This window comes from Euwallacea fornicatus, chromosome 22 (assembly GCF_040115645.1).
Source record: "Euwallacea fornicatus isolate EFF26 chromosome 22, ASM4011564v1, whole genome shotgun sequence".
Lineage (NCBI taxonomy): Eukaryota > Metazoa > Arthropoda > Insecta > Coleoptera > Curculionidae > Euwallacea > Euwallacea fornicatus.
In genome coordinates this window covers 3,482,376-3,501,222 of record NC_089562.1, presented here as the reverse complement: position 1 = coordinate 3,501,222, position 18,847 = coordinate 3,482,376, and the positions used below count along the sequence as shown (strand labels likewise).

Below are 18,847 nucleotides of genomic sequence, written 5' to 3'. Positions count from 1 at the left end.
TTCGTGGAGATTCTGACACTTTGAGAACAAAATAGAAAAATTTAAAGCTATTTTTAGATATTCAAAATAAGTTCGCACACATTGGAAACTTTGTGATATCAAAAAATTCAAATTTGTATCATTGATGGCGTAACAAATCTTTCAGTACCGAGGAGATATACGAAAATTCATACCCAGTTCTGTTACTTGCCAATTGTTGTTATTTCGTGAATTTTAATGCATTTAGACAGGACGAGAAAAATCTATTGGTATCTGACATATATCAAACAATTAAAAGGTAGTTTTCCCATTTAGAAATGTGAAGAAAATTCGTGAGCTTGAGACTCGCGATAATGATTCTCAAATATAAAGACACTTAAGTTTCTTTATTTCCAGTTTGATAGAAATTTTTAGATATTTTTGAGTCGACTGAAAAGTTCCAAAAGTTTCCAGGAAGTTTCTAGGGTGTTTTTTGAGTCTTGGTGAACTCAAAGTATTTTCTTGAAACTTGTTTTAGAGAGCTTTTACTACCGCCTAGAGTGGGAGAAAATTCCAGAACATCTCTATTACGTTTGAGAAATTTATAGAATGTTTCGAATAGATTTACGCAGTACTTTTGCAAGTTCGGAATTTTTGAAAAACTTCTAAAAATTTACACAAAACCGAGTTAGTTAGTTGAGAGGTTTTCAAAAGTTTTATTCTCTCGCATCAGCGGTGCGGCAGACGTCTTTCGGCCATTTAAAATGAAGAACCGGCTCCAGATTCCGCTTTGGTTACAATCAGGTGAACTTTTAGTTAGATTGCTCAATCCAATATTTCATCGAAATAACCCAAATCAAACTATCGGAAAGTGTTCGGATTGTAAATTATCCGCTTAAAATCGCAATTTCAGGGTAGTAAAATCTCTGGAAAATGGGGAATTTTAATGTTGCCTTCTTACGTTTATAGCCATTTAATGGTCTATTTCAAGCAGACAACGTCGTAAAACCCGTTAAAAATTTGAAGCTTCCTTCGCAATTATTTCGCTTTGGATTATACAAAATAATTAGCGTTAAGCAGGCTGATTTCTCGATATATTTATCGGCCCCTTCCAACGTTTTTGTTTATAACTTAAACCAGGAATTGATCGTGAAAGTGGGATATTCGGGTATGAGCTTTATTGAATATTATTGGTTAAGTATTTCCAGGCACGTCTTCACACCTCTGCTATAGAACTTCTCTTCCTCCAGCCAAGGAGAACTTCCCCTGTTTATACAATGTTAGCTCCGAAACGGTTCGGAATAAGAATGAGACGATTCTCGTTTATACAGGCGGCTGTAAAAATAACGTAATATATTCTTTAGAACAAAAAGTCCGAATATAAGGTCATTGAAGCTGAGCTTCAATATTGTCTGCAGCTGAAACTGCCATTAATAAGGTTTTTATTTTCCTTTAAAAGGGGATGTGTCTGACGCGAATGAAACGTGATAGATGATCGAAATTTGAGATAAGATGCAAGGGTTGTGTATGAAAATAGGGAGATAAATCTTTCTCTTTATTTACTTATTTTTTTTTGCGGAGAAACGGCAAAAAGTAAGCTTATTTGATGAGGAAATAAAGTGGGAATTTTCCGGCAAATTGATGAAAAATAATTGAAGATTTATCTTAAACAGTAGTTTCGCTGGTGGCTCATTAAATCTAGAAGAGAACTTCAAAAGAGGCGCAGATGCCATTGTATTTTTGATATATTTGCCAAAAGATCCGTCGCTTGCATAAATCCCGGTTGTAAATTCCGAGATTTCCGAAATGTGGCGTTAAATCTCGGGGATTATTTTGGAAGCGTTAATATCTGGGAACGTGTAAAAGTTACTGAATAGAGTCTAGAATATTTGTCTCGGAAATAAAATAAATTCTTGCGCTTTTATAACTAGGACTGCATGTAAAAAGGGTGCATGCACAGGCAAACATTTATCTCACAAATGTCTCGACAAATTTCCAAATTTTCCAGCTTGAAGATGTTAATATTCCAAATAAATATCGCTCAATTCAGACGGTACTATTTCGAGATATGAGTTTTAACTTCCGTAAATTCTAATATTCCATTAATACTCTTCAACTGTTGAAACGATAAACGAAAAATTATTTATTTATGATTCTTGTTGCCGCGGTCTCATTACCTGCAATAACAAATAGCTTGCAGGAAAAAAGCAAAATGAGCTGACATATTTCCATCGACAAAGAGCAAAAGAGTGTTTTAAATATTGACATTCCTTTTGAGTCGCATGAAGTTAAAAGGCCGACACCTCTTGAAGAACAATCCTGGATTCAGAGTTATAGCGAAAAGGGTCCAGGGTCCATTCATAAATAACACGACTCTTTATTGCATTTATATGGAAGCAAAGGAATCATATTCTTGCAAAGCCATATTTTCCAATGGGAATACAGAAATAACGTAGTTTGTAGTCCAAGAACTTAGATTCCTGAACGATTGAGACTACATATTACTTTAATCTGGAAGGCATAAAATCGTATAAAACACATGAATTGTTTAATAGGAAATGCCTTCAGGCCTCCATGCATTCCAAATTGTGGTACGTGTTGAGGCTACCCGATATCCTGAACTGGTATTTTTCTAACTATCTAACTAGAAAAGCTGAACATGGTACAATCGCGACAAATTCACCTACATGCACACGAGTCAAAAATCACTTTTCCGGTTTGTTTTTTACAATTTGTGTTACATAACAATTTGAATAGAGCTATCGACCTCTTTTTTACTTGGATTTCCAGAGAAATATGCTTTATTGGGGGTGGAAAAATATTACAAATCGGAGACTCAATACATGGCAAATACTTCATTTAACTTCCCAACTAAAATTAAATTGAAAGTGTTCAATCAGTTAATTTCGACTTTACGCTCAGAATATTCTAAATCGGCTATCGAATTTTTCGGTTTTCGAATTCAAAATTTTAGCTGCGAAATTGAAATACTACGTGTTCTAGTTGTAATGCTTTTCAATAATTATGCGTATTACATAACTGACTGTGGTTTAGGCATAGTTGTTGGCCAAAAATTGATGCCCCAACTAAACTAAAGTGTGGCGGTGCAGCACCGTGCATGATGACGATATCATGCACGACGTACAGTTGTGGGAAAAAGTACGGAATACTTTAAATCCAGCATGGTTTTATATCAAAATAGTTGATTATTAAAAAATAAATATATTGTACAAAAACCCAAGTGTATATTTCACAATATTATAAACAAAAACAGAAAAAAATAAAAATAATAAATTATGCTAGACGAAAGAATGAGGTGGTTTGTAAAATCCATTATAATTATTACAAAACTTTAAATAAACTAATATATTGTTGCATATCTTTTCGAATCGATAACAGCCTGACATCGACGCATGCAAACGCGGTACATAGAATCAGTTAAACTTTCACAAGTGGAAATAGGAATTTTCACTCATTCCTCCTGAAGGACTTTCACAACTCATCCCGATTGAACACATTCCTGTTTCGAATTTTTCGTTTTAAGTGTTTCCAGAGATGCTCAATTGGATTGAGATCCGGCGACTGAAACGGCCATTCTGATACGGAGATGTTATTATCACTCAGCCAATTTTTTACTAATCGGCATGAATGTTTAGGTTCGTTGTCCAGCTGGAAACGCCAAAATAAAGTCATATCTTCACCAGCAAATGGCAGCATATGGTTCTCAAGGGTGGCTTTGTATTGAAATCGATCCATAGTTCCCGCAGTTTTCACCAATGGTCCAACGCCGGATCGAGAAAAACATCCCTATACCATTATGCTGTCACCACCATGTTTCAGTATTGGTTTTTGCTGGTTGGAATCGAACTTAGTCCCCACAGGTCGACGAACATAACTTTTCCCATCAGAATTAAAAATATTAACTTTAGTTTCATCACTGAAAAGAACAGTACTCCACTCTGAAGGTGACCAAAAGAAAAGTTCCTGAGCAAATTTAGGTCTGGCTGTTTTGTTCGTCTTAGAAATTAAGGGCTTCTTAATTACAATCCTTCCTATTAATCCCAATTCACTCAACTGACTACCTACAGTCCAATCACTTATATTGATGTCGCTATTTTTAGCGGTTTCTGGCTTTACAATCCTGGAGGACTTCCCAGGATCTGCAGATTATATTTTTTTTAATCCGTCGATCGGTAGTGGCATTCGTTTTTCTTGAACATTCACATTTTAGACCACCTTTTACATCCCCATAAGTGCCAAATTTTCTTAAAATTTTGGAAACGACCCCTTAGCTGATTTTTAACGTATCTGCAATGTCTTGTTGGTTGTAGCCATCACGTGACATTTGAACTATTGAATTTCGAAAATCTTCCGATAAATACTTTTTCTTTGGCATTTTTCATATAAAATGCACCACACAGCCGGACTGAATAACTGATAGTACCCCCATAAACAACAACATTACATAATACTACATGTCTTCGTTCAACAAAAAAATTGTTTTTTACAACTTTTTTAAAAACAACATTTTTAAGCAAAATATTTTACGGTGAATTTAGGCACACACCTTTACCGTATCAACAAACTTTGAACACGAAAACAAAAATGATTATCAAGCAAATGTTGTTTCAAAAACTATTCTATACTTTTGCCCACAACTGTACATGTAACGCTCTTTTCATGATCACGATCAAATTCTCCAGTTTTTTTTTTAATTTTAAAAGGGATGTCAAAGCATATGTTGAGTAAGAAGATTATTGAGATCCCTTTGCCATTAAAGAGATTGCTATCCCACCACTGAGAAGAAACAAATCTGGTTGGGAATTTGTTATTTTCTTGATTGTCAAGGGACCTTACTTTTCACGGGAAAGACTCCTGAATAGTAAACCCTTATTATATTGTATATTTCAAAGACTAAAAATCACGTACATTTCTGTTTCCAGTTTCCACGAATGTTACTGTCGGATGGCGCTAACACGCAATCATCTGTTCCGCAGTTTTTACAGCCGCCATAAAGCTCTGTTCTCATAACTCTTTTGAGTGTAAAGGATCGTTCGCACTCGCAAATAAACGCTGCTAATTAATGATTAAAGAAAAAAAGGAAAATTTCCGACCGTCTCCACCTAAATCATCGAGTCTAAATGCAGAATAATGTAAACAAACAAACAATTCTAAGTTTCTCCTTTGAAGCGTCTGGCTTGGCTAACTCAAACTGTGCACACAAACGTATTTTACAAATTCACACTCCAGTTATTGCAACGAATCGTTCGAAGTTTTCCAAGTTTTAAAGTAGACATTTTGCGTTTCAGTTTATCTTTCCAGTTTTTGGCGGATGCGTCCCGGCAGGGCCAAATCTGATTTGTCAAGGACTGAATTTGCTAATGCGCTCACCGTGAGAGCGTCCCGGAGGTGTTGATTGATGGCACCATCGAACATTCAACATTATCAGTTGATTAGTTAATGCACGTTACAACTAAGCTGACGGAGACATATTGCTTTTCCACATGTCGCAGACAAGCTGTCAATCTAGAGTCGCGTTAACGTTCGTTACTGTTCAAATTTAAAGAAGTGCCGTGCGGAAACGTAAACTAGATTTATGCAGGGAGTGAATTAGACATCAACTGCAATCAATGCAGAAATGGAGATGCGAGTTGACACACCGAGTGGCACAGACAAATTGTGTCATAATTTTCAAAGAAAGTCTTATTTTCAAAAAGGTCCTACTCCTGAACGAGTAGAGCATCAAATACTAGCAGCGTTATTCCGAGAGCTATTCATGAAAATCGACTTTAACTGTCCTCTCGGAGAACCATATAGGTCCCCAGACACACCAAGAAAAGATACGTACAATCGCACATCGCGCATGTGAACCAACGGGTCATTATTTTTTTGGAGTCACACCTTACACATCAATAGGGGTTGTCGCAGCAATGCTTCCTTGTGTGTGCCTTAAAACGGTGCTTGCTTACTAAATACCTATGATTACGTTTACGGAAGTCAACCTCATGGTCGGGCGTCGCAGACGGACACCTCGTATATTCACACGATATTTAAAAGAATACAAACATGTATGTGTCAGAATACACATGAGCTACATCCTGACGAATATTTCGCACACATTAAAATCAGCGAGCAGGTATTAATACAACTACAATTTGTGCCACACAACCTGCATGTTAAAAATGTTTATTCTTAGAAACCATTATCAAAAATTATCACATTTGAAATCGCAGAAAGGTCACTCGTTTACGCGTCCGATCCGGATGTTAGTGGTTGATGGGCGGCGCTGTTGCTAAGATAGTTGGTTGCCACATTCATAACCCTTGAATGAATCCTGAGAGTGTCCTACGGTATCTTGGAGAGGCCCTTCAAAGCCTCTGGGGCAAGTGTTTCACCAAATTGCTTTGGTCGATATTTTGCAAGACCCCTACTAAATTCAAATCTTTCTCTGGGTGTTGTCCATGTGACTCGCTCTGTAGAGTTGATCATGTATTTGAGCTCCTTCAGTTTCCCTTGGAAACCTGGAAAGTCTAGTTAAATGTCGCTCTGTCAAAATGTGAAGCTACAGTAAAAAGAAACTGGCTTGAAGAAAACTACGAGGGTAGTTCCAGAAGTACATATAGATGAAGATTTTTTCTTCTTCTTACGCCTAAAGTTTGAGAGTACTACGTTGATTTGGGTTTGTTTTGAAGCCATTTTTAACGAATGCTTTTAGAAAATTTGTGACAAAGTTGGTCAGAGATACGTAATTCAAAACTTTAATTTGAACGGTCTTAGTTCATTCAATATCAAAGCGGAGTTTGATTCTGCTTTGGATGGATCTGGTCCTTCGTTAACAACTGTAAAATATTGGGCGGTACAGTTTAAACGCGGTCGTACCAACTACCGAGACGAAGCCAATGAGGTGACCACTCCAGAGATTGTGGTGAAAATGTGATATGTGATATTAGAAATCTGCGCGCAAGACGGGTGCCGTGATTACTCATAATTCAACATAAACAACGCCATGAGGATGTTACAAGGGAATCTTTCGCAAAGTTTCGCAATAATAAAGTCGAGTTTTTGCGTCGACTCATAACCATGGATGAAATAAGGGTCTATTATTTCCCACCTGAGACGAAAGAGCAGTCAAAATAATGGACTCAAAAGGGAGAATCGGCTTCAAAGAAGGCGAAAACCGTTTCATCTGCAGGAAAGGTGATGGACGTCGGTTTTTTGGGGGCACGCGGGATAATCTTTATTGACTATCTCCCCAAAGGAAAAATACTAAACGCGGAATATTACATAAATTTACTACAGTGTCTGAATGAAGAAATAAGGGAAGAGCAACAGCATTTGGCGAAAAAGAAACTTTTGTTTCATTAAGACAACGCACCAGTCCATACTTCCATTAGCACGATGGCCAAAATTAATCAACTTAACTTCCAGCTTTTTCCTCATCCATCCTATTCTCCAGATTTAACTCCTTCAGATTATATTTTATTTTCAAGCTTAAAAAAATGGCTCGGTGGAAAGGGATTTGCCAATAATGAACAGGTGAGGTCCGAGGTTGACACCTATTTTCAAACAGGACATAGAAACCACAGAACATCGCTGAGAGAAATGTGTCAATCCTAAAAGAGACTATGTTGAGAAATAATGCAATATTTTCAAATTTTTTTTTTCTTTAACAGTTAGGTCGGGCACTTTTAAGTCTGTCCTCGTGTCATCCTAAAAGTAGATTTTTATCATTATGATGGATACAATACTCCAGGGGATGACGAAGCCTATTGGCCTTCAGTTCATGTTATTGTGTTGGAAACTTGCTTTAAATACCCATTTAGCTATCTATTAATGCGCCTGATTGCTAAAGCAAGGCACCATGTATCTAACAGCATAAGTATTCTTTAAGTTCTTTATGAAAGTCTGTATGGGTCCCGTAAGTGACCCAGCAAGATTTATACAATTGTCACTATTATATCTTCATGTTGGCGCCGAGTTGTAAATATTTCAGAAACGGCACGGGCAGTAATAAAACCCCCGCTGTTTCTAATTTTTCTTTTACACCCACGGAGAATAATGTCACCATTACAAAAGAGCACTTTAAAAATGACATTACTCAAGTATATTAAAAAAGTGGTCCTCGCAGCTCGGAGGGATGAAAAATTTTGTTCCCGGATTCATGAAAGCATTTTTGCACGCTCAGCAAATCGCATTACTCCTCGAGAGCACGCGAATGAATTTTGTTTTGTTGTTTACTACACGTGCAAATTTTTGTCTTCAGATATTACGTCGGATGGCGACCGAAATTCCCTGCCTCCCGACGAATCCAGCATCAAGGATTCATACCTGGATAACAGTATTAGAAGTCGCAAACCTCCTGCTCACTTGGACATATTGCCGCCGCCGCCCTCGAACGGGGGCAGCCCCAGGAAATCACCCCTGGTGAGTGTATGGTAGCATGTTTAATTTAACTTTAGCAGGGAAATAAAACTTTGCATATAAGCGCTAAAATTCCGTTATTTCAGTCCAGCGGCGTGGAATAAAAACTTTGAAGCACTTTTTTGTCTAGACCGGCTTAAATTCGCCCGAGAAATTAATGACCACTCTCTGGCAGGTGTCCAAGGCAATATAAGTGAACCATTAAATCGGAAAACAAATAAAATAACCAAGGGATATTAAAATGATATCCCTGTGTGCATGGGAATCGATCAAGCTTTGATTGTACAGCTTTAGAACGACTCTAAAATAAGATCAATCAATCTATTTCAAGAACATAATAATTATTTGGTTCCATGTTAAAATCAGCACTGTCTGTTACTTTAAGGCATCTGCAGAGTAAACTTAACTTACCTACACTTAAGTGTAATTTATAAGTACATACAAAGGAAATTTGCATAAACACACGCGTGAAGATTTTCAACGCCGCAGGTGTGTAAACTACCTGCACGTAAACTGCCTTAAACCCCTTGAAGGGTTGCCCCGTGATTCCTGCAAATTATTCATAGCAAACATTTGTCAAGTGGATTACTTCGCCAAAGATAGATAACAAGTTTATCCCATCAAATCACTTAATTATTCATGTCAGTCTAATCTGTTTATGCCCATAACTCACATTGCTGGAATGAGCTTCTATGATCCTTTTCGTTCCTTCGTGACAGACATAAGTGAGAAATTTGGGGCGAAAGTAAGGCGGCTTCATCGTGGATTCTTAAGTGTGAAATGGTTGTCCCAACCAGACCCTTTTGGTAGATGTGAAAAACGTATATCTAAAAAAAAATAAAAAATCTCTATGTAGATGGGCAAGGTAAATTTCTCAATGATCTTAAGGAATTGTTCCTATTCTCATGTCCGATCTTCTTCTTTGGTTCCGTTTCAGGGAATCAGGTCTGAAACTCAGGTTAAGGAAACTGAGAACGTCTTGATGATCCAATACTTTCTGCGCCTCCTCGTTTTCATTTATAACGTTCTACGATCTTTCTTTTTACTGAAGTGCAAAAAATCTTTAAAAGCATAGCATAAAGAACGCGGGGAGGTGTGTATTCACATATCCATTTAAGTTTCAGCGATTTGATTTTGTTCACATTTGTTTCATGAACTATATTCAAAAAATTGGGAAAAATACCTTTCAATAAAACCATCGAAAAAGCTGCACCTTAATAAAAAAAAACCTCGTGGGGCCATTTACCAACCATAAGTCCTTTAAAGCATAGTTCCGGTCTTATGCTCTTCTGAAGAGTGTACGATATAAGCAACCTCTCATTAGCAGCATAGCGAATCTGGAATACCCGCAAATAAAGATGTAGCAATTAACTAAAAATTCGCAGCAATTACTTTTAAGGTCCCAGATTACGTGTTGAAACTGGACACATTTAGATATCATAAATTCAGTTATTATGTTTCCTACACTGTCCCGTGAAAATTTTTAAAATCGCAGACATTTCCCTTCCTCCTCAAAATGCAATTAAGCAACACTATTCTGCGGCTTAACAGCTATTCGAAACTTTGCGCTTCCGGCTGTCTCGCACAAAAACGAGATTAAAACCAGATTGTAATTTATACGAGACAGTTATTCGCAATTGCGATGACACCACTAAGCTCGTCTAGTTCAGAATAGCTTCGAGCGGAGCTCATTTCCCAATTAATTCCCTTACTGAGAAACTTATTTCCAGCACGCAGAAACTTATGCATCGCCCAACAGTGACTCAATCACCGGAAGCATAGCTCCGTCACTACCTCCTCCAGGCAGCGCCCTTTCGGCTCACCATGAGCTCCAATTGCTGAGGGAACAGCTGGAGCAGCAGAGGCAGCAGACTCAAGCTGCGATGGCGCAGCTGCAGCTGGCCAGGGAGCAAATGCAGGCAGAACAGGTTCGATTTATCTATTACTTTTTCAAGTGCTTGTGGTAACTTGTCCTAAATCAGGCTGCGAGGATGGAGGCGCAGGCCAGGACTCATCAACTCCTGGTACATAACAGAGAACTTTTGGACCATATAGCTGCCCTCGTGGCTCATCTTCAAGGGGGAGACAAGCCTGAGCAACAATCTAGCCCTCCACACATGACTATGCCACAGGTTAGTTTGGTTATGTCAACTTAGCGTCTAATAATTGGCCCTGCACGAGTTTTGTCGCATATAGAGTTGCCTTTAATGACTTAGTCAAGCTTAGATATTATCTACTAAATGAGATCTTCAGCCATCGATATGCGGAACTATAATTGCCTTTGAAAATAAATGAGTCAAATATTTATACGAGAAATTGTTTCTGGGAGAACATAAGGTAGTATTTGCCGTTAGTTAGGATTTTTGCCAATTAAATGTCGACATGAGGTGCCCATCGAGCTGTGGTCGATAGGGGCTTAAGCGGCCAAGCTATCTGGGCTGTTAAGGTTAATTATTGGTGATTTCAATAGCAACTATTTTAATCCACATTCAACCTGGTTGTTGCGGCTTTTCGGGAAGATATCTGTAACTTATCTTCCAAGCCGATAAACGATGAAAATGTGGTCAGTTCAAACAAACAACTTTGCTTAACCCAATCCGTGCCAAATGGTGAACGTAACTTTGGATCAGAAAAAATCTGAATATCCAAATTTCTGAATAGTGTGTGTCTTCAGCCCTGCAACAACCCCTATTAGCGTGTGTGGGACGTTATTTCCAAACAATTACAAAAAGAGTGTCAAACGGTCTGTAATCGCAGATTTTTCATTCTTTAGTCATCATTGTTTAGATTTTTGCGTTCGTTTTTGAAGACAGAAATCGTGTTTGTATTACCTCCCCCTCTACATTTCCTTGCTGAAAAAGGCAATGTGTAAACAGAAAGTATCAAAGGCCCCTCCGTCTCAAGGGACATGCCGACTAATGCACAAAACTCCTGAAAGGAGTTGCGCCCTCCTAACCCAAATCCTGCTGCACCGTTTGTATTGTTTGTGCTTCCATTTTGTTTGACTTTGCTTTATAACTCGAGAGAAATCCTTCGAAATTTCAAGGAGCCTCGGCCATTCGCAGCTATAACAAGTGTTTGCCTTTCTAGCACCGGATAGCAATAACTTAAATATTTTCTGGGTAAATATATTAATGTTTCCATTAGTGCCTCACGTCATGCTGATCATCATTTGTATTAGCAGCATCAAGAACTCCAGCCAGAGAGAGCCCCTCAAATCGACCCCAATCTGATTTTGCAAGCATTAGGAGCTTTCGAGAACCGAGGGGCTGCGCCCTGCTCTTCCCCTCTGAGGACCACATTCAACCCTGCTGGAGGAATATTTAACTTCTCCTATCCCCCCATAGATAATAGCCTTGAGTTGTTGAGGTTGCAAGCCCTGGGAGGTTACCCTCAATCACCCTATAACTATGCATTCCCTAATCAGGGGATGTTGACGCAAGCCTTGCTGGGCAACAGCTACTCCCCTCCCTTTGGGGCTTATGCCACTCTCCCTAGAAGTTTCTCTAATGTGGAGAACAGGAGTCATCTTTCCCGACACAGTGAACCTCGGCAAATGTACCCTAATGTCAAACCAAATTTAAATCAAGAGCCTAAATACCCGCCCATGCAGCGAAGACACTCGCTGTTGAATTTGGCCGAAGAAGTCCCTTCTGCTGGACTCCAAGTAAATCATAACGCGAACCAAACTCAAAATCCCCCTCAAAACGAGCCTCAGTTTATCAAGCCCTTATCCCAAGTTGGTACGTTGACTACGACAGATGTTGAAGGGAGAGTGAGGGTGATAGTACCGGTCCCTTCCAATTCAAATGAGGGAGCTGACAGGTTGTCAAATTTAAGAATAAGTGATGAGTTGAGGTTGATGAATGGACCAGGAATTTCGAGATCTACCAGTGAGAGGGTGCCTAATAGGAGTGAATTAATGTCAGAGATGCAAAGGACTATGTGGGCCAGGCATACCACCAAATAGGAGAGAGGTGTCCGTGGTCGAGCAAATAGTACTGAAATGGCATAATCAGATGATCAGATAAATTTTTATGAATAATAAATGAACGCCACAGCATTCTGCCTTAATTCAAAGAAAAAGGTTTTATTAGTTTTGGTTAATTTATTTTCCTGACGGCTAAATTATTAATGCCCCGGTACTTTTGTCCGAAGAATCCATGCAGATGAATTTGGATGGGCACTGCTTGCCTGTTAAGTTCGCCACTACTTCACTAATTGGTACCTAAACACTGACACCTCTAGATATATAATTTTATAAGGGCCAATTTGGTAGGTTTAAGCAAAATTTTGATTTAAAAAAGTTTTTTCAGCCTAACAGTTCATTCATGACATATTCGCTTTGCCGCACTGATTCGTGCCAAGTGCGCCAATATACCGAATTTTTCTACGATCTCTGTTTTATTATAATGTTTCGCAACGTGTCAGAGTGCGCGCTTTTTGGGATATAAAATCATCATTCAAAATCGAGATTTCTCCAACCAATGTGAAATGATTTGTAATAATAGTTTGTTTTACTTTTGTCGTTGTTGTATGAGATAGTTCTGCCTCGCATTTAAGTAAAGCACGAAAACTACCTTTTGAGTTCTTAAACTGACTACAGCTTAAGAATTTGTTCTTCTGCTCGGAAATGCCGTCAACGTTGTCCGAACTCTCTCAATACCTTTAAAAAAAATTTTTGCGCCTCTCAAATATATTTTACTGCGCTAACTACTCTCTCTTCTGAAATCTCAACTTCTATTTGCTCACTTAAAATTTAATTTACATGTAAAGACTGCAAGCAGGTATAACCATAAACACATAAACATAAGGTTTATCTGAATTTAAAATTCGGCACGTGCAGAAGTGCACCCAAGCAGCAGATGTCCTTTACTCTGTCCGCTATTAAGACGGAATTTGATATATATTTCAGTATCTTGGTGAAAAGAAAGAGTATTCGCATCCGTTTTATAGAAGATCTGTTATTTAGGGCTTCTCATATGAGAAATGTCTTATTTAGAGTTATTTGGAGATTTCTGGAGTTACGACGTGTCTCCACATAGAGGCTTTATTATGATAACACAACTGCTTAAAAAACTACTCAAAAAAGTTTAAATCTAAAAATTGACCAAGTCAAAATCTACATTCGAATATCACCATTTGAGGCTCATACTTGTAAAATTATGACAAGTTTCTGAACTGAACAAGAGGCGACGGAAGTTTTGCTTTACCCAAGATTTCAAAAACGTCAATCTATTTATAACGACTGATGTTAAAATGACGTCGAAATAACTTTAATATCTCGGATGTAATTTAATTCGGTGATAATTACGTCTTTTCCACGTTTCCTTAGAAGCCAAAGAGGTTTATTCAGTTACACTATAACAAGCAAATAACATCAGCATCCCTGTGAAGTTCAACATAAAAAATACGTTGTGGCTGATAATAGTGATATCATTGGGTCCTGACAAAATGTCGTCAGAGAGTGCCGCCCTTGGGGACGAAAACATGGAAACTAAATTCGAAAAAATGACGCGAATAGGTATTCTGAACTTGATTTAATAAACATTTATCGAATGACGATGACAACGTCATGACGTTCTCTGTCCCAAAACGTGACGACAAAACCAAACATGTCAAAATTGTCTACTAAGAACAAAATGCCAACACTTATCATCTATTTGCGTCCAAACCAATTGGTTATTCATTTTGAGTCGAATTTTGCCTGATTTCTCTATCGAGATGTTTTTATTGGCTAATTTAGGTTATTAACACATTAATTTGTGTAACCTTTTTAGGGCCTATTCAAAAAGTTTCTGTTAGGTGATATGCTCAATAAAACAGACTTGATGTTGCGGATTTTAAACAAGGTTAACTGGAAATTTCACTTGATTCATCGTCAAAGGACAACATTACTAATAATGTGCTGATAAGTTAATAAGGAGGTTAACTCCAACGAAGATCGTGAAATTGACCAATAAACGAATACCCATTTTGATCATCTCAATGCTTAATTAAAGCATTTGAATAATTTGGTCCTAATTGGGCGCTCTGTTGTAGATTTCGCCTAAGTGGATTACCAAGATGAGAGCTATACTCCTGGTAACCTTATCAGCACGTTAATAATGAAACCCTTAGTAAGATACCAACAGCATTTAAGATTCGAAGCGAGTTTTTCATATTTATAAATACAGTTTGTATATTATCATGTTAGTGTCAATTTGTGCCTGTAAATATGGAAGTATGTAGATGATATATGTTTTCGGTGATTAGGGTCACTAGAGTTTTATTTATTTACTTGTTTATGTGTAAATACGTATATTATCCTTCTCTTGAGTTGGCTTTGTATTTTCAGATGTTTAACTTTATAAATAAACTTATTTGTATTAGTTTCCTTTAATTTAGAAAATATATTAACTATGGAACCTCTTGGGATGTGCCATAGACCTGCCAAATTTCCAGACCGAGACCAAACATAATCAGATATTTCACGTTATCATTAACTAGGTGTTCATTATCTCGAAAATTGCTAATTTAAAGCCAAGAAGGCGGCAGTTTTGTAATTAAAAGTTTTCAGACGAGGGTAATTTTTTTAATTCCTTTCTGAAAGTTTTTGGACCTAATCCAGGTCCTAAAGTCGAAATATAATTAGCTGACGATCCATTAAAGATTAACCTCTTTGAGCTGGGAGATTCAAATTAAGAAAGTTTGCTCAGTATGCAGAATTTTATCAAAAGATTATTAAAATCTGAAGACATGTCTATGAAGGGACATTTCGGTCCATTTCATGTAGTTCCGCACTAATCAGCTATGAGCATGGTCTAATTACAGTTAGTAATTTCGCGTTAACATAACACTTCCAGGAAATGACATTGGGCTGGATTGATGCCAGAATTTGTATATTTACTGTTCCCAGTTTGCTGCTAGGAAGCTGAATAATTCAGTGTGAGGGGAGCGATTTCACGGAAGCTGAGATTGCTGACGTTAGCCATTAGATATTATTTTCTGTACTTAGTGGTCCCAGTTAGTAAATGTTAAGACTATTTCCAAGGGTTAAAAATTCTATATGCAACAACGCTCTTTATGCCAAAATCTGTCCTCAATAAGCCCTCTATTCCTGTTTAATTAGCTCTCCTCTACGGCGAAAGTGGAACGTTGGTTCGAGCTTCTGGAGCCTCTATCCATATCCCGTCCAGAAAGCGGATTTGTGTCCTGTCAGGACAACGATCGAGAAGAATTTGACGATGAGAAGGAAATATTGGAGGGAACGCGAAACCTGCTCTCGAAGCTGAGCGCTAGGAAACAACGGAAGCTGCTCGGCCTGAAGCTGGGCAAAGTTACGACCTTCTGACAAATAAGGAAAAGTTTAGATAAGTTTTTCAGTAGGTTTAGACGTAAGAAGTAGATCAATTTCGTTCAGGACGCAGAGCAATTAGCCTAATCAATAAAAGTTTAACCATGTATTATAGACATCTAAGCCGTACAACTACTTATATCCATCCTTCGGAGATTTAATTCAAATGGCCTAATCGACTAAATTTCACTTCTATTTTTGATTAGAGCTCAGGGAGCAAGGAGGAGCAGCTTCGTCTTAATCTTGGTGCTAATGAGTACTTAGAGTCCAAAGTAAACATCTTATAATTAAGCTCAATTAATTATAATTATGTTTGGGGTAGGGCAAGACTACGTTAGGTCTGTTTTCAATGTCTTCATTGCTATATACAGATGTTATATGCAGGCTTCTTTTCCGCCAAAATACATAGGGTATATATCTGTCAATTAGAACTTGTGAAAGAACTTATTTCGAAATACACATATTTAATTAGATACTTATTACGAATGAAGAGTTATGTTTGGCAAAAGTATAATCTCTGTAAAATCATAATTCAAAATTTATTGTTCGTTTTCGGTTTAAATCAACTCTTGAAATTTGGATTAACTTTACGTCTAAAAAATTGTTACTTTTGCTATGAGTTTTAGGAAGTCTTCAAAGGCTGAACCAATCTTTAAACGTGTTTTCACTAGAAACATTTAGTTAGGTAATTTTACGTTAGTGGTAGCCATTATTTATTTTTCATATAGAATTCTTACGATAATTGAGAAACGTCTGACTGACTAATCTTATTTTGATCTTTGTTCAATTGAGTGTCATATACATTAAACATATCTTAAGTGTTGCTTTTTACTTTTCCTGCGAAATCACTTTAAAGATCAAAAGGTACCAGAAATAGCTGTGAATTGGGACGAGGTAGTTTGGCAACAACCAGCCAATTTCTTAATCGGAGATTTATTTTCTGCGAGGAATAGTTCGAGCTTCGAATTTTTAGCATTTACGTAGAAGTAAAAATAATACGAGGGTAGTCCCAGGAGTACTCAAGGTAGCATTTATAGAAAAAAAAAAACATTTAAAAATATTACATTATTTCTTAACACAATCTCCTTTGCGATTGACACAGTTTTCCAAGCGATGTTCTCACCTTCTTTAAAGTAAGAAACTTCGAATGTTTCAAAATAGGCATCGACCTCGGACTTTACCTCTTCATTATTGGCAAATCTCTTTTCACTGAGCTATTTTTTCGAACTTCGAAATAAAAAAAATCTGGGGAGGGACTAAATCTGGCGAATAGGGTGGATGCGGAAGAAGTTCGAAATCAAATTTATTGATTTTGGCCATCGCGATGTCGGTGCGTTGTCTTGATCAAATAAGACTCGTTCTCTTTTGTTAAATTCGCTCGTTCCTAATTTCTTAGCTCAAGCGCTGCCACAATAGTGTATAATATTCTCTCTTTATTGTTTTTGCTTTAGAGAGATAATCAATACAAAATTATCCCACGTGTACCTCAAAAAACTGACGCCATCACCTTTCCTGCAAATGGAACAGTTTTCACCTTCTTTGGAGCCATTTCTCCCCCGTGAGTCCATTGTTTTAACTGCTTTTTCGTCTTTGATGTGAAATGATGGACCTATTTCACTTATTGTAATGGAATAAAAAAAACTCCATTTATATGTCTGGTCGAGTGCTTCTAAAGCTACCTTCGTAAATATGAAATAAGTAACAAACCTGCAATATTTAAATAATTTTCATGCAGAATGCTTAATTTGACTATCCTTCAGTCCTGTCATGATGAGAGACAGAGGAATCGGAAGAAACCGTTAAAGGAAGAAAAATGTTACACTTTCAACACTGAAATCAATCTGTAATCTAATGGAAATTTGTGACACAGTTGTACTCATTACATTTCAACTGATTCGTTTGCAACAATTTTTAATAACAAAGGGTTTTTGGTTTGTATGAAATCTTCCTAAACATTCTAGATTAGTTTTAGGAGAGGGAGAGGAGGAGGGAGTTTAGGGAGGGAGGAAGGAGATTTCGCATCGTTTAAAGCGTTATTTTCCGAAAGTTGAGCCAGGGTTCGGTCACGTATTTCACTCTGCAAAGTTCATTTTAATTAAACAACGTAAAGAAATTACATAGAAATTCTTTGTTTTAGTCAGTTATTCTTCAGGTTACTTAATTGCAGTTCTGCGTTAAACCGTTATAGTGATCCGTTTTCAAAACCTTTTGGTGCTAAAAAATTAAAAAGTCTTTTGTCGAAAATATTCTGATTTTAAGTCCTTTTTGCGTGAAATTTTACAGCCTCGCATTTTTGACACTTCTTTGGGTATTATCACACTTAAATGTTATTTTTTTAAAAGGTGACCGGCCATTGTGAAATCTGCTATTCATCGATCGAGTGATCAATTTCAATAGTGAATCTATTTCAAGATCGCGTGAAGCTTCGATTTTCATGTAAATGTCTTAGTTTGTATTTTTTAATTTTTTACAGCTAACAATGAGATAAAATATTGTTCCATTCCTCCCGATTTTTTAGCGCCAATTCAAGTGTCATCACCTTCCCTGCTCTGATTTGACCGCAAATTTTCATCTGATTTACACAAGCAAGTCCTCAAGGAAAATGCCACCTATGCAACTCAATCCCTCAAAGGTCCTCAATTAATCCACCGAAACAAAGCCATTTTTTGCCATTGATAAAGTATTCCCCAACAAACGATACAAAGGGCGAACCGCATTGTTCGTATAAAAATAATCACTTTAAAAGTATCTTTTTGCCATTCGGGGTTGTTTCCCATCCCCGGGGAAGCCCTTTGCCTTTGAGCGACTTGCGGTCCTTGTTAATGGAAAACTAGCGTAATGAGCCCAGAAAGATGGATCATTCTTGGATTTTTAGAATCTGTATGATTAACGCACCACAGGTCTCAGTTTTATTTATAACTGCATGGGGACCGATTAATTTAAAACTGTATCACCTCTATTCGCGCTGATTGACCAAAATTAATTCCCCTGTATAGGTGTCCATATCATAGAAATGGCACAATGAAGCATGGGCGATCTAGGGATAAATGGGAGACCCATCGCAAGCTATTAATAAGGGAAAACCTGTACCGGGTTGGTATAAATACATTTTCTCCGACAGGTGTGGCTCTT

The 18,847-nt window shown here is 37.5% G+C and overlaps 1 protein-coding gene across 8 annotated transcripts in view; it reads left to right on the top strand.

Annotated features, from left to right (window-relative positions):
• The window catches only part of LOC136346370 (carboxyl-terminal PDZ ligand of neuronal nitric oxide synthase protein), a 65,086-nt gene extending 48,548 nt beyond the window's left edge, over positions 1-16,538 (top strand). For 6 of the 8 annotated variants that reach the window (XM_066295468.1, XM_066295469.1, XM_066295467.1 and 3 more), the window contains 4 exons: positions 8,222-8,382; positions 10,110-10,307; positions 10,362-10,511; positions 11,561-14,750. In XM_066295468.1, the coding sequence (XP_066151565.1) occupies positions 8,222-8,382; positions 10,110-10,307; positions 10,362-10,511; positions 11,561-12,349 (1,298 nt within the window). In that variant the 3' untranslated portion in view covers positions 12,350-14,750. Of the gene's footprint in view, positions 1-8,221; positions 8,383-10,109; positions 10,308-10,361; positions 10,512-11,560; positions 14,751-15,490 lie in introns of those variants that run through there. The other 2 variants (XM_066295470.1, XM_066295466.1) reach the window with 2 other exon arrangements.
• Positions 16,539-18,847: the final 2,309 nt, after the last annotated feature.